Genomic DNA, 14,032 nt, shown 5'->3' with positions numbered 1-14,032 from the left:
TACTCCATCACTAAAAGATTAGTGGAGATTGTGATAGAAAGTCTGATAAAGGAACAATCTTCTCATCAGCTAGAAGAATCTAGGAAGATCTAGAGGATGAGGGAGGGTCTGAACTGGCCTTTTACAGATAGGTTTTGTTAAGAGAGAATATGGATCTCTTTAGAGGGAAGGGAAGGGAAGGGAAGGGAAAGAAAGTATGAAAAAGTGTATGAAGGAGGGGTAAGTGTGGCCAGAGAGATTTGTGTTTGGAGTAGGAAAATAGGCCAACTTGAATACAGACCAAGGGAAAAGTGATAAGTGGGTTTGGGATGAGGAAGGTCCTGAGGAACCACTGACCTTTTTTTTTTTAACAAGGAAATGATCATTAGTTGCCTTGTGGTTTCTTTTCTTTTCTCCTCCCCTCCCCTTTTTTCTTTTTTTTGCAAGGCAATGGGCTTAAGTGGCACTGCACCACCTAGTTACCGCCTTGTGATTTCTTAAGTGCAAATACTTGTAAGGGTGATTGGAATTCAGAAATCTGCTTGTGGGGCATTTGTCCAGGAGTTATCTATCTAACCTTTATTTGAGAACTTCAGGTAGGGAATACGTTATCCTAAAGTAATTTTTACTTGTGGACTAGCAGTTTTGGAGGTTTTTCTTTACATAGACCCTAAATTGTTATTTCTGCACACTATTTCATCAGTTTTTTTTTAAATAAAATGTGTTCAGAAGTGAACACAATACTCCCTTTAAAAGGTGATTAGGGTAGAATGTAGCTGGTCTACCCTCTGCCTTTCTGGATGCTCTGCCCTTCTTAATGCAGCTGAGGATTACATTAGTTTTTTTTTGATTACCATGTTATAAAATTAATTCATTGAATTTGCATTTTATCCAAACTCAGATTTTTTTTTCCAGATGAACTGCCATTTAGTATACTTCTTTAATCTCAAACTTGTAAAATCAAATGTACTTTACATTTATTCCTATTATTCGATGTCATTTTATTAGATTGCAATCAAGCGTTTCAGTCTCAGTTTTTGGCAGTGTGTTGTTGGTCTCAGCTACTTTGTATCAGAGGACACTGAGCCAAACAGCCATCTTTGGAATATACCATTAGATAGCATTCTGTAAATGACAACTCCTTTTGACCTGGTCATTTGATTAGTTGCAAATTTACCTATCCATTTCAAACTTTCTCACAAAAATATTTGGAAGTTTACCTTTTGCAGATATCTAGGTAATTTGTAACCATAAGCATTCCCCTTATCTTCCAGTCTGGTAACTGTTGAAACAGTAAGGGAGTTTGATTTTTTTTTTATCTGTTCTGTTAAAGTCATGTTGACTTTGTCATCCTCTTAACTTTTCTGGAAATTTACTCAAATGATCTAGGATTTTTGCGAGCAGTCAAGGTTAAACTCACTTGCTTATGCTTTGGTAGCTTCCTCAATTCCTCAGTTTTTTAAAATCAGGACATTGATTCCCCTTCTCTAGTGTACTTCACCTCTCCCAGTCTTTGTTGTCTTTTATAAATCACCGACAGGAACCCACTTATCACTTCTATCATTTCTTACTGTACAGTTTAGTTCATCAGTGTCTGGGGAATTGAACTCAGTGAAGGTGACTATATGCTTTTCTTATCTTCTTATCTTGAATTTCTACTCCAGTATCTGTTTAGTCCTTTTCTCGGCAGAGGAAATAGAAGCTAAATAAACATAGGTTTTCTCTTTAGTGTTATCATTGCCTAACAAACCTGAGTAGTAGGCCTGCCTCTTGAATTTGCTTTTTTTTTTTTTAAAGTTTTTGCATGGCAGTGGGGTTTAAGTGGCTTGCCCACAGCCACACAGCTAGGTAATTATTAAGTATCTGAGGCTGGATTTGAATTCAGGTCCTCCTGACTCCAGGACTGGTGTTCTTATCCACTGCGCCACCTAGCTGCCCTTGAGTCTGCTCTTTTCTTGAATGTGACTTTAGAAACACCTTCATGTTAGACTGAGTTTATTTCCACCTCATCTACTTATTCTGGACCTTGGCATCAATATGTAGAGAAATGGCTATAGGTCTTCTAATCTTGTCCTCTACTTCAGTAGAAAACCAAAGCTGATTGGAGAATTCTCAGTGCCTTCCACATTATTGTCTTCAAGTAACTCCCATCTTTCCTCATTTCACTTGGTGTCTTTAGAACCTCCCTTTCCTATACCTGACTTCCCTGTAAATTTTAACCTCTGGTGTCTTTCCATTGATCTTATGGAGAAGTTTTCACTCATGGTTCTCATCTACATGGGGGGAAATAAAGAAATTGGTATATAAAGAATCACCTGATGACTTTTTCAGAAATAAATGTGTAGTGGCACAATTTGAGTAGGTAGATGAAATTCAGACTTTCATCCAGATGAATCTTTTCATAATACAAATTGTCCCAAAAGACTTAGTAGTGGTGTTTTAAGTGATTAAAGCTTATTATTAAGATGATGTTTATTGTTATTGGTGTTATGTGTAACCACTTTTGTTTATTTTTATAACTTTTAGTCTGGATAGACCTCTTAAACAAAAAAACTTGTCTTTAAAAAAGCTTTTTAAAATATAACTTATGTGTGTTGTCTTTCATAGTAATCACCTTGAGAATTATATATTGGTATGAACCTTATCAAATCACCTTATCTCTTAAAATTCATTTCCCTTGTTTATATTTTAGTTGTGGGTGGAACTCTATTTGGCTATTGAGTTCTCTTGAACATTGTGTTATTCTGTAACTGGATGGCCTGATTGTACAGCTATAATGCTGAGTCTTTTAGTCCACCCTCTCATTTTATAATTGAGGAAATTTAGGATAAGAGAGGTTTGCCAAAGTAGATCACAGAGAGGCTACCAGAGCTGAAATTTTAGCTCAAATTCTGAGATTATAAATTCAATATTCTTTTACTCTGTCATGTACCTTTCCTACCCTTAGGAAAAAAAAAGAGAAATTTTGGATTCTGAGCAATATATTCTTCAAGTTTCTGGTGTAGAAATATACAAGGGACTGAATTTTCATAGTAACTGTCTACAGTAGTTTTTTTTGAGGTATGTCTCTAGAGGAAAGCTAAGGTCAGTGGGAAGCATGGTGTAACTGTTGAAAATTTTTTGCCTTATCTTTTATGTTTAAAATGCCCTCTCATTTTAAACATAAAAGATAAGGCAAAAAATTTTCAGACTCAAAAATTTCCTGATGCTAATTTTCTAAGATATTTGTTAATTTTAGCATGTCAGTCTATTGTTTTCTAGTCATTTATTTGGATCAAAACCTCAATTAATTTTGACTCCTTTATCTCATCCTCCACATGTAATCAGGTGCCATTTCCCATAGATTGGATTAGAATGTCGTTCATATTGCTTGCATCCATCCCCTTCTTTTCCTACTGCCCTTGGCTTTGTTAGAGGAGATGGTATAGTGCTTTTTTCTCACCTGATTACTTTGGGACTTTTCCTCACTGACTTCTTCACCACAATGATAAGACACCTTTGTCTTCTCCTTTCCTTCTCCTCTTCCTTTGCCTTTCTTTTTTTGTAAGCTCCTTTAGTGCTGCTCAGATGGACCTTTTTTTTTTTAATATATTGGAGCCCCCCCCCCCCCCCCCCCCCGAGCTTAGCAGAATACCTGGACAAATTAGGCAGTTAATAAATGTTTATTGAATGATTGTTAGTGCAGAGATGTTTGATACCACACATAGCCTTCCTACAAAACAAAAGATTAACAAAATTAAAAATAGTTAAAAAATAATGTCATTATATGACCTAGAAACCCTTATTGCTAAGTAGCCCCATTTCTTCTTGACTTTGACACTATTGGTGTAGTGGATAGAGCTCAAGATCTGGATTCAGGAAGACCTGGATTTCAAAAACCTCCTCAGACTGAGTGACACTGGGCAAGTCATGTAAGCTTTCAGCTGACTCTTAGATGAGGAAATCTTGGGTTATGTCAAGCCTTGAAACAAAAGAAAATATGAAAATTGCCCTCAAACCTGTATGGAAATTAAGGTGGGTTACAGAAGTAATAATGTCAAAGTAGCTAACAGAAGACAGAGGGGCTAGCAATTATAATTTTTAGTCCGTAAACATTAATTAACTTGGTACTAGAGTATGAAATCTGAATCCAGCAACTATATGGATATAGTATTTCAGGAATAGAATTAAATCAATATTGTTCTCTAGAAGTAAAATCAGAAGACATAAAGAACTTGCAGTCAAATCGAAGGGTGACTCATGGATTCTCCTTAGAGAGGGAAATGAGAAGAGTTAAATTTTATCATGTCAAGGAAACATTTCATGAAGATACTTGATTATTTTATTTTGCTCTACCCATAATTAAATAGAAAAACTTCCTGGAAATTTGCAGTCAGTGTGTCAATATCTGCTACAAAAGTGGTGCAGAAAATTGGGAAATGTATAAAGAAACAAGTATTTACTATTCCTTATGGAAATTTAATCCAGTTGAAATCAGTCACAACAATGAGACAAAAGAGCCTAGAAGTTACCACAGTCAGCAAATGTCCTTATATCTTTGCCAGTAAGAGAGCACTGGTAGCCCAAGGTTAGCACTAGTTTAGAACATTAATTTGTAAAGACATGAAAGAGGAAAACTGTAAGCAATAGAAGTCCATCATATAGAAATGAAAAATATCTCAATCTTAAATGATACAACCAATTTCTATCAATTTATTCTTTGTTATTGTTGTTCAGTCATTTTCAGTCATGCTAAGCCCATTTGGAGTTTTCTTTCCTTTTTTTATGTTAGCATATAATAGATTTATTATTATTATTTTAAAAATTAATAAATAACATTTAAAAATTGTTTATCAGTTTTAATTTATATTATGGTAAATATCAATAGATATTCCTACATAAGTAAAAGCTCCTTGGGGTTCTTAATAATTTTTTTCCATTAATTTCCATTTATTTTGAGTTTTATAATTTTCCCCCTAATCTTGATTCCCCCCCCCCCCACAGAAGGCAGTTTGCCAGTCTTTACATTGTTTCCATGGTATACATTGATCCAAATTGAATGTGATGAGAGAAATCATATCCTTAAGGAAGAAAAATAAAGTATAAGAGATAGCAAAATTACATAATAACGTTTTTTTTTTTTTTCTAAATTGAAGGTAATCGTCTTTGGTCTTTGTTCAAACTCCACAATTCTTTCTCTGGATACAGATGGTATTCTCCATCACAGACAGCCCCAAACTGTTTCTGATTGTTGCACTGATGGAATGAGCAAGTCCATCAAGTTTGATCATCACCCCCATGTTGCTGTTAGGGTGTACAGTATTCTTCTGGTTCTGCTCATCTCACTTGGCATCAGTTCATGCAAATCCCTCCAGGCTTCCCTGAATTCCCATCCCTCCTGGTTTCTTTTTTGTTGAATTATAAAGATTTTATTTATTTTGAGTTTTACAATTTTTTCCCTAATCTTACTTCCCTCCCACCCCACCCCCACCCCCACAGAAAGCAATTTGTCAGTCTTTCATTGTTTCCATGTTATACATTGATCCAAATTGAGTGTGATGAGAGAAATCTTATCTTTAAGGAAGAAACATGAAGTATAAGAGATAACAAGATTGGACAATAAGATATCAGTTTCTTTTTCTAAATTAAAGGAAATAGTCCTTGAACTTCGTTCAAACTCCACAGTTCTTTCTCTGGATACAGATTCTCCATTGCAGAAAGCTCAAATTGTCCCTGATAGTTGCTCTGATGAAATGAGTAAGTCCATCAAAGTTGATCATCGCCCCCGTGTTGCTGTTAGGGTGTACAGTGTTTTTCTGGTTCTGCTCATCTCACTCAGCATCAGTTCATGCAAATCCCTCCAGGCTTCCCTGAATTCCCATCCCTCCTGGTTTCTAATAGAACGATAGTGTTCCATGACATACATATACCACAGTTTGCTAAGCCATTTCCCAATTAAAGGACATTTACTTGATTTCCAATTCTTTGACATCACAAAAAGGGCTGCTATGAATATTTTTGTACAAGTGATGTTTTTAGCCTTTTTCATCATCTCTTCAGGGTATAGACCCAGTAGTGGTATTGCTGGACATTTTTGTTGCCCTTTGGGCATAGTTCCATTTGGAGTTTTCTTTAAATATTACCATTCCAATTCATTTTACAGATGAAAAAACTGAGACAAAGTTGCTCTTTGTGCTATACACACACCATGTTATATATAAGAAATAGAAAACAGTATTCAGAAAAGTAAAGCTGATTTTGACTAAATATTTGAAGTTGACCAAATTGATAGAGGTAAAATCTGTGCTGAATTTTAAAGGCACTCACGGATTGTTTTTCAAGACCTTTCTGAAGATTTCACCATCTCTCATAGCAAGGAAGCATTTTGTTCCAATAGTATTTCATAATTTGTTCTTGGCCACTTTTAAGAGTTGCTGGAGTTTGTTGTTTTGTACTGTTGGATCTTTTTTGCTGTCCTTTCCTTAATCTTCATGCTTCGTCCTGTGTGTGTGTGTGTGTGTGTGTGTGTGTGTGTATGTGTATATAATTACAGTAATGCATATTACTTAACACCATCATGACTGCTTTTTCTCTGGATTGGTGAAAATGATGTGTGCCACATGTAATAAACTTTCATATCTGTACATTTCAACGTGGAAATAGAATTTTCTGACCAGTTGAAAATATTCCAAATGGAGAGTTTGGAAATCAGTGGATTTCAGCCCATTAAAAATATAAAAATGTAAAAACCTCTGATTAGATTGCAAGAACAACTGATGTATGTCAATGAAGGCAGATTTTACTAGCTAACTTGCAAAAGTAGCCATTGATGTACTTTTTCCATTTTAATCTACTTGTCTTTATGAGGAGACTTTTCTAGTTAAGGCAACCATTGAAATCAAGAATCAAAATAAAATGAGTGTAGAACTAGGCCTCCATATCACTGTATTTCACATCATTAAGTCATAATTTTTAGAAAAAGTTATATTTATTTGAATTTTTTCTAAAAATATATTTAAATCTTTTCACATCCTTTTATATCTATTCTTGTATATTTTATGTTTATACATTAAAATATTTTCATATTTTATAAATATTTAATGTATGCATTCAAAAAGGTTTGGAGTTCCCAGGTTTATCAGTATCTATCCTCCTTTACAAGATTATCATTGATTAAGTAGCAGTGACGAGATTTTTAAGGAGCCAGAACTATATTTGGAGGCTGCTTAAAATATCTTTTTTTTTTTTGCTATCTCTTTCTATCCTCAAGGATCCATCCTTTTAAAGGATTAAAAAGTAGTTCTCTAAAGCTATTCAAAAATCTACCTTTGTCTGTCCTACAAAGTGTGAAATATGATTCCTCTTTGTTTCTCACCTCTGCCAAGATTCCAATTCTTATACTTCTCTGAGACTGAGCTTGTTCTTTTTGAGGAAATAGGTATAAAGTATGGTGGTATACAATAATTTCTTCTGCATGTAGAATACACTATGGGAATATATTTTTACATATTTCTATATTTATTTGTACACATATAAATTACTTTTTAATTAACTTTCTCATGACTTATTTAAGTCATTTATTTTACCTCTTTTGCCTTGCCTATTTTTATGGAGCAAGTGCCTCTTTAGCCTGTATGGTGTATTCTGCCTTCTAGGAGTTTCTGGCATACTGATTTTAAAACTTTTAAAGTCAGAGGGCTAATTCTGTAACGATTTGTTATTAAAAATAATGACTTAATCTAAATGAGGTTAAGAATTAGAACTTCAGTTTAGCCAATTTTTTTATTTTGCTTGAAACAGTAGTTGTCATCCTAATGAAATATGGACGTGACTTAGGTAACAGTTCTCTAATGGCTATTTATATATTTATTCATGCATTCATTCATCCATTTACAAATTCATTTTTGTGCCTTGGCAGATTATCATTTTATCTTGTTCTTTAAAAATATGTAAATAAAAATGAGAAATGTCCATAAAAATAGTGTTTATAAAATTAAATTTGAAGTAACTGACTAGAAGAGGAATGCTTGAGAGGAATTCTTGTAATGTCTCAGTTTTACAAAGAAGATACCTAGTTTAAAGTGTGATTGATTCTGGTTGATCTGCATTGTGCATTTATATAATTTCCTTCAGAATGAACTTTATAATTAAATAACCTTAGTTATTACTATTAACTCATCCCTCCCTTCTGTTTTATCTATTTTTCTAGATGACCACCCAATTCTGCAATCTTTATAATATTCTTTTAACAAGCCATAATAATATCTTAACCTCTTTCAGGATATTCCTACCAAGAGAGACTTTCCATAGAACAGTATAATAAGATATACTGTTACTTGCACTTCAAGTTTTGTTTCTGAGAATTATAACCTATCTTGTGTCTACTTCAATAATGAGACTTGGGGTAATTTATTAATGACTGTAGGGGTATAAAAAGTGTTATCTTTTCTCTTAGGTGAAGATTACGAAGATGATGAGTTGGTAAACTCAAATGAGGCTATGAAGAAACCCTGTCCAGTACAGATTGTTCTTGCTCATGAAGATGATCACAACTTTGAACTTGATGAAGAGGCATTGGAGCAAGTCTTGTTACAAGAGCATATACGTGATCTTAATATTGTAGTGGTGTCTGTGGCAGGAGCTTTCCGTAAAGGGAAATCATTCTTATTGGACTTCATGCTGAGATATATGTATAACAAGGTGATTAGTGTCTCTTGATTTGTTTTTTTAAATTTCCTCTCACTTTATGAAATGGTATATAGAAATAATGATGTTTTTCAGGCTTTAGGTTATATGTAACTAATTTGTATTCTGCTTATTTCTCCCTTTCCTTAATTTTATCAATTATTTTTTCTTAAGCACATAGTACACTGCATACCCTGAAAATACAGGACGTTATTATTGTTCACTGAAACTGGAAACTTTCAAATTAGGAGTGGGGGGGCTGAGTTTCCTTGTTTGTGAAATCAGAGGTTTGATGTAGGTCATTGTTTCTGAAAGAAAAAATTTTTACTAGACTAGAAAATTTTCTAACAAAAGTTTTTACTTTTTCAAAATTTTAAATATTCTACTGGTATAGCATATTTTTGAGTTGGGGAATACTTGACTTAATTTCTAAGATTTATTTTTCACCTCTAAAATTTTATGATTGAATTTTCAGCTTAATCATTATTTTATATTAAAGACAGTCTAGTAAGTGATTGAAGTAATCAATTGTAATTTGCTACTTTTAAATAGTTAAACTAAATATTTCAGTGGTTAATGCTGGAGACTGAAGGAACTAAGTAAATCTGAAATGTATTAGAAATAGTGCTGCTCTGAATATTTTTGTACATTTGTCTTTTCTTGCTGTCATTTTCTGGTAGTATAAATTATTCTCAATGGTGGAATCATTAGATCAGAGGATCTGAATAATTTCATAGTATTTCTTTCCTGACTCCAAATAGTTGTCCAGAAGAGTTGGAGCAGATCTACCAGCTGTGGTTAACCTGGCCTTAAAGTTATTGTTCCGTGTTTGGCCATGCATTTACATAGATTCATAGGATCACACCTTTTCCCTTTCCATCCTTCTGAATGACTAAGAATGTTTACTGAAGAATCTGTCACTTGTGTAGAGAAAATGTAGTCACCAAAATTGGTTCTATTTTGAAGAGTACTAGAAATCTGAATGTACTATCTAATGTAACTAGTCATTTGAGATAATGGTATTGTATTGACAAGATGTGAATTAAAAGAAAAAAATGACTCCACTGAAGAGTGCATATATAGAGATCTGTATATACAGATCTCTATATATGCAAACGTGTATATTTTTAGATATACACATCTGTTTTAGATAGGTAAAAGTTAATAAGTAACTGTAGATGTTCATGGTAGAATTTAAGGGTCAGGGAAATGTGAAGTTAAATTAGATGGCAGTTTAGGGAGTCTTAAAGAAACAAAATCATTTTGACTTATCTCCTGTATTCAATTGAATAAGATTTCCTAACATTTAAACATTAAATTTAAACATTTAAGATTACTTAAGGGTAGTGTTTAAAAAAAATGCAAAGTTCATTAGGTAAAGGTAAGCATTTCAGTAATAGTAATAATAATAATAGCAGTTAACATTTATATAGTACTTTAAGGTTTGCAAAACACTTTAGAATGATTTCCTTTTATTCTAATAACAACCCTGAGAGGTAGGTTGTTATTACTCCCATTTTGCTGGTGAGGGTCTGAGGCTTGATTTGAATTTAGGTCTTCCTGACTCTAGACTTAGTGCTCTGTCCACTGTACTACTTAGCTGCTTTTTAAATATGCTTTAAAATGTATTTAAGGAATATTAAGATGAGAAGGAATAGTGAGGTCTTTTGTTAGATAAAATTGAATAGATGTGTCTTTTAAAAGTATTCTGAGATTTACCAAGAAAGTTTTACTGTTTGTTATTGTCAACACCTTCCTCACCCTTCTTCATACTCTTCCCTTTTTTTAGGTTTTTTTTTTTTTTTCAAGGCAAATGGGGTTAAGTGGCTTGCTGAAGGCCACACAGCTAGGTAATTATTAAGTGTCTGAGACCGGATTTGAACCCAGGTACTCCTGACTTCAAGGCCGGTGCTTTATCCACTATGCCACCTAGCCACCCCATACTCTTCCCTTTTAACAAAATAAATGTAATTGAGCAAAACCAAAGCAACCTAGGAGCCCTGTCTGACAACACAGTGGGATCCTCTAGAGTTCTCTGCCAGCAGCTTCAACCCAAGACCATCACTGCACGGCACCACAGATCCTCATTCTGTTATTTTTCTTTTCACTAATGTGATCAGTGGATCAAGTGTTTGTTTTGGTGCACTTCTCTTTGCATCAGGTTTGTTAAGAAGTGGTCAGGTTGTTCTGAATCTTTCCTGTCTGTCATTCCCTATGGTATAGTTACTCTTTCCATTCATAATCATTCCTCTAGTGAGGGGTACCCATTCTGTGGGCATTACTGTAAACATTTTTTATATATGTGAGACTTCTCCTTAGGCATTGACCTCATTGGGGGTAATGCCCAGGAAATATGATCTTCCAAGTGAAAAGGTGACTTTTTTAGAAAGTTCAAATTGTTTTACAATTTTTTATTGTGCCTGTCTCCTGCAGTGTTTACTATTTTCTTTTTTTTGTTGTCAATTGAGGTAAAAGCTCAAAATTGTTTTTATTTTTACTTCCCTCCTTTATTGATATGAGAGATTAGTTTCCCTACGTTCCATTATTAAAAATAAGTAGCTATTACCAGTAATAAATAGACTTCCTAATGATGAGGGTAGTTTTTTAAATATATATTTTATTTGTTTTCCAATTATATACAATAGTAGTTTTTAGTTTTTACCTATCATTTTTTGTAATGTTTTGAATTTTACATTTTTTTCTCCTAACCTTGCTTTCCTTCCCTCACAAAAGATAGTCTGAGAGTCTTTACATTGTTTCCATACTATATATTGAATGTATTGAGAGAAAAATCAGATCTTTAAGGAAAAAATAAAATATAAGAGATAGCAAAATTATGTAATACATAAGTTAACTTTTTTTTAATTGAAGTTAATAGTCTTTGGTCTTTGTTTAAACTCCACAGTTCTTTCTTTGAATACAGATGATATTCTCCATTGCAGACACCCTAAAATTGTCCCTGATTGTTGCACTGATGGAATGAGAGTGAATCCATCACCCCCATGTTAGGGTGTACAGTGTTCTTCTGGTTCTCATCTCACTCAGCATCAGTTCATGCAAGTCTTTCCAGACTTCTCTGAATTCCCGTCCCTCTTGGTTTCCAATAGAGCAGTAGTGTTCCATAACATACATATGCCATAATTTGTTCAGCCATTTCCCAATTGAAGGACATTTACTTGATTTCCAGTTCTTTGCCAACACAAACAGAGCTGCTATGGATATTTTTGTACCAGTGATGTTTTTAACCCTTTTGATGAGGATAGTTTTTATAGAATAGCATCTAAAGGCTTACATATATTATTGCATTTGACTTCTTATACCAACCCTGTGAACATATGTAATTATTATATTCATTTTATAGGCTGAGGAAAGTGAGTTTGCCAAGTTTAAGTGGCTCATTCTTGGACAGAGTTCCTGTGTGCTGGTAGAGGCTTGAGTAATGGTTAATTGAAATGATATTGATTCTTCGCCATCTGTTATATAAGTTATATTGTTTTCTTTCTTTCTTTGATTAGGAGAAAATGTTAACTGTGTTTGTTGTAAGGGCCTAGAAGGGAAGGAAACATCCTTGAGTAATTTCACCTTAAAAGACACCTTTAGTATATCTATTATTTAGCAAGATCGTACTCACTTTGATATTTTTAAATAGGCTAGAGTGCATACTATTATTTGCTATTATTATTATTATCGGTATAAATGGGGTTGCTTTTGCATTGTGGCATTGGGAAAAAAAGCTCTTCCCTTGTCAGGTCTTCAGACTATCCAAACATTACTCATACTCAAAGAAGAAACATTTAAAATACATTCAAAAATCTTTGGATTATATTCATTTGAATTTTGTGTCTGCCACTGCTGCTATAGCAATGCTGAGACTCGAATTTGTCTAGTGTTATCTTGGAAGAATAGGCATTGGAAAAGTGAATTCAAATCTGTTTTCATATAAAACTAGTTTTTCAGCTATGTGGGGTAGCTAGATGGCTTGATAGATTGCTGGATCTGGAGTTAGAATGACCTGAGTTCAAATCTGGCCCTAGACATTATTAACTGAGTGACTTAGTCAAATGACTTAACCTCTTTTTTGCCCTAATTCATTGGAGAAGAAAATGGCACGACACTTTAATAGAAGCATTTTTGTCATGGACATTGTGGGCCATGGGATCACAAAGAGTCAGACTCAATGGAACAGTAACAAACATGTTTTTTGAGCAAGAATCCTCAGTCAAAGAAGGATTGAGGGTGGGGTGGCTAGGTTGCACAGTGGATAGAGCATTGGCCCTGGAGTCAGGAGTACCTGAATTCAAATCTGGCCTCAGACACTTAATAATTAACCTAGCTGTGTGGCCTTGGGCAAGCCACTTAACCCCATTTGCCTTGCAAAAAAAAACTAAAAAAAAAGTATTGAGGGAGTACTGAATTATTTTTCCAAATTCATTGATATCAGTTAACCATGATGAATAAGTAAGTTGTACTTCTGATCTCTTAATCCAGAATGGGGGAACCACTTTTCTGAATATGAATAGAAGGAAAAATTTAGGAATAGCCAGCCACATAGTTGTTTTCACCATTCTTTTGACAGGTGTTTTTTTCTGTCTATATGCCAACTATTGATGGAGCAGCACCAAGGCTAATATTTAGAGCTTTAAAAGTCACAAAAGATTGGTCTTAATGAGGCTGCTCATGTTGTATGCTAGGAGCTCCAGGCCTAAACTGATGGTCCTAGCCAACTTGAGACCCACTTCTTGGTGCTAAAGTGAATTCAGTTATTTATTTTTTTTGAGGTAGCCAAGATAGTTTATCTTTTCTTGAAGATCAGTAATGTTTCCTGAAGATCACTATTTTCTACTTGACATAATTACCTTTGGTTTTATACTGATCTATTGAGCCTATTTGCTTTGTGGCCCTATATTTTGTTTTCAGAGAGGTTAAATACTGATTTTACAGTGGAGATTGGTTTCAAGGTGAGTTAGTTGAATTTTAAAAATTATCAGACAGTTTTTTGATTTCTAAGATCATGATTGTAGGAAAAAAGCAAGTTAATTTAAATAGAATTAGATAATCATAATGTTTGTCCTTCATTCTAGAAGAAGACCATGATGGAGGTGATGCCGTGATAAGACATGAATTAGATTTTGAATGGCTAAGTCACCAGCCTCACTTTTTCCCCCAGAGTCATCTGGATTCAATGGCCAGATATGAATCAGGACTACTGGAGATGACCCTGGATACCAGGCAATCTGGGTTAAGTGATTTGCCTAAAGTCACACATCTAGTAAAATGTCTGAGGCTAGAACTCCTGACTTCCTGACTCCAAGGCCAGTACTCTATCCACTGTGCCACCTAGCTGCCCCAGAATTAGATATGTGTAATGTCTGACAATGATAATTATATA

General features: G+C 34.2%; 1 protein-coding gene across 4 annotated transcripts in view; it reads left to right on the top strand.

Annotated features, from left to right (window-relative positions):
• The window catches only part of ATL2 (atlastin GTPase 2), a 108,327-nt gene that overhangs the window by 73,878 nt on the left and 20,417 nt on the right, over positions 1-14,032 (top strand). For all 4 annotated transcript variants that reach the window (XM_074204058.1, XM_074204061.1, XM_074204052.1 and 1 more), the window contains exon 2: positions 8,414-8,658. In XM_074204058.1, the coding sequence (XP_074060159.1) occupies positions 8,414-8,658 (245 nt within the window). The remainder of the gene's footprint in view (positions 1-8,413; positions 8,659-14,032) is intronic.

Source organism: Macrotis lagotis, chromosome 1 (genome assembly GCF_037893015.1).
Source record: "Macrotis lagotis isolate mMagLag1 chromosome 1, bilby.v1.9.chrom.fasta, whole genome shotgun sequence".
NCBI classification, from domain to species: domain Eukaryota; kingdom Metazoa; phylum Chordata; class Mammalia; order Peramelemorphia; family Peramelidae; genus Macrotis; species Macrotis lagotis.
This window is presented reverse-complemented; position numbering and strand designations above follow the sequence as displayed.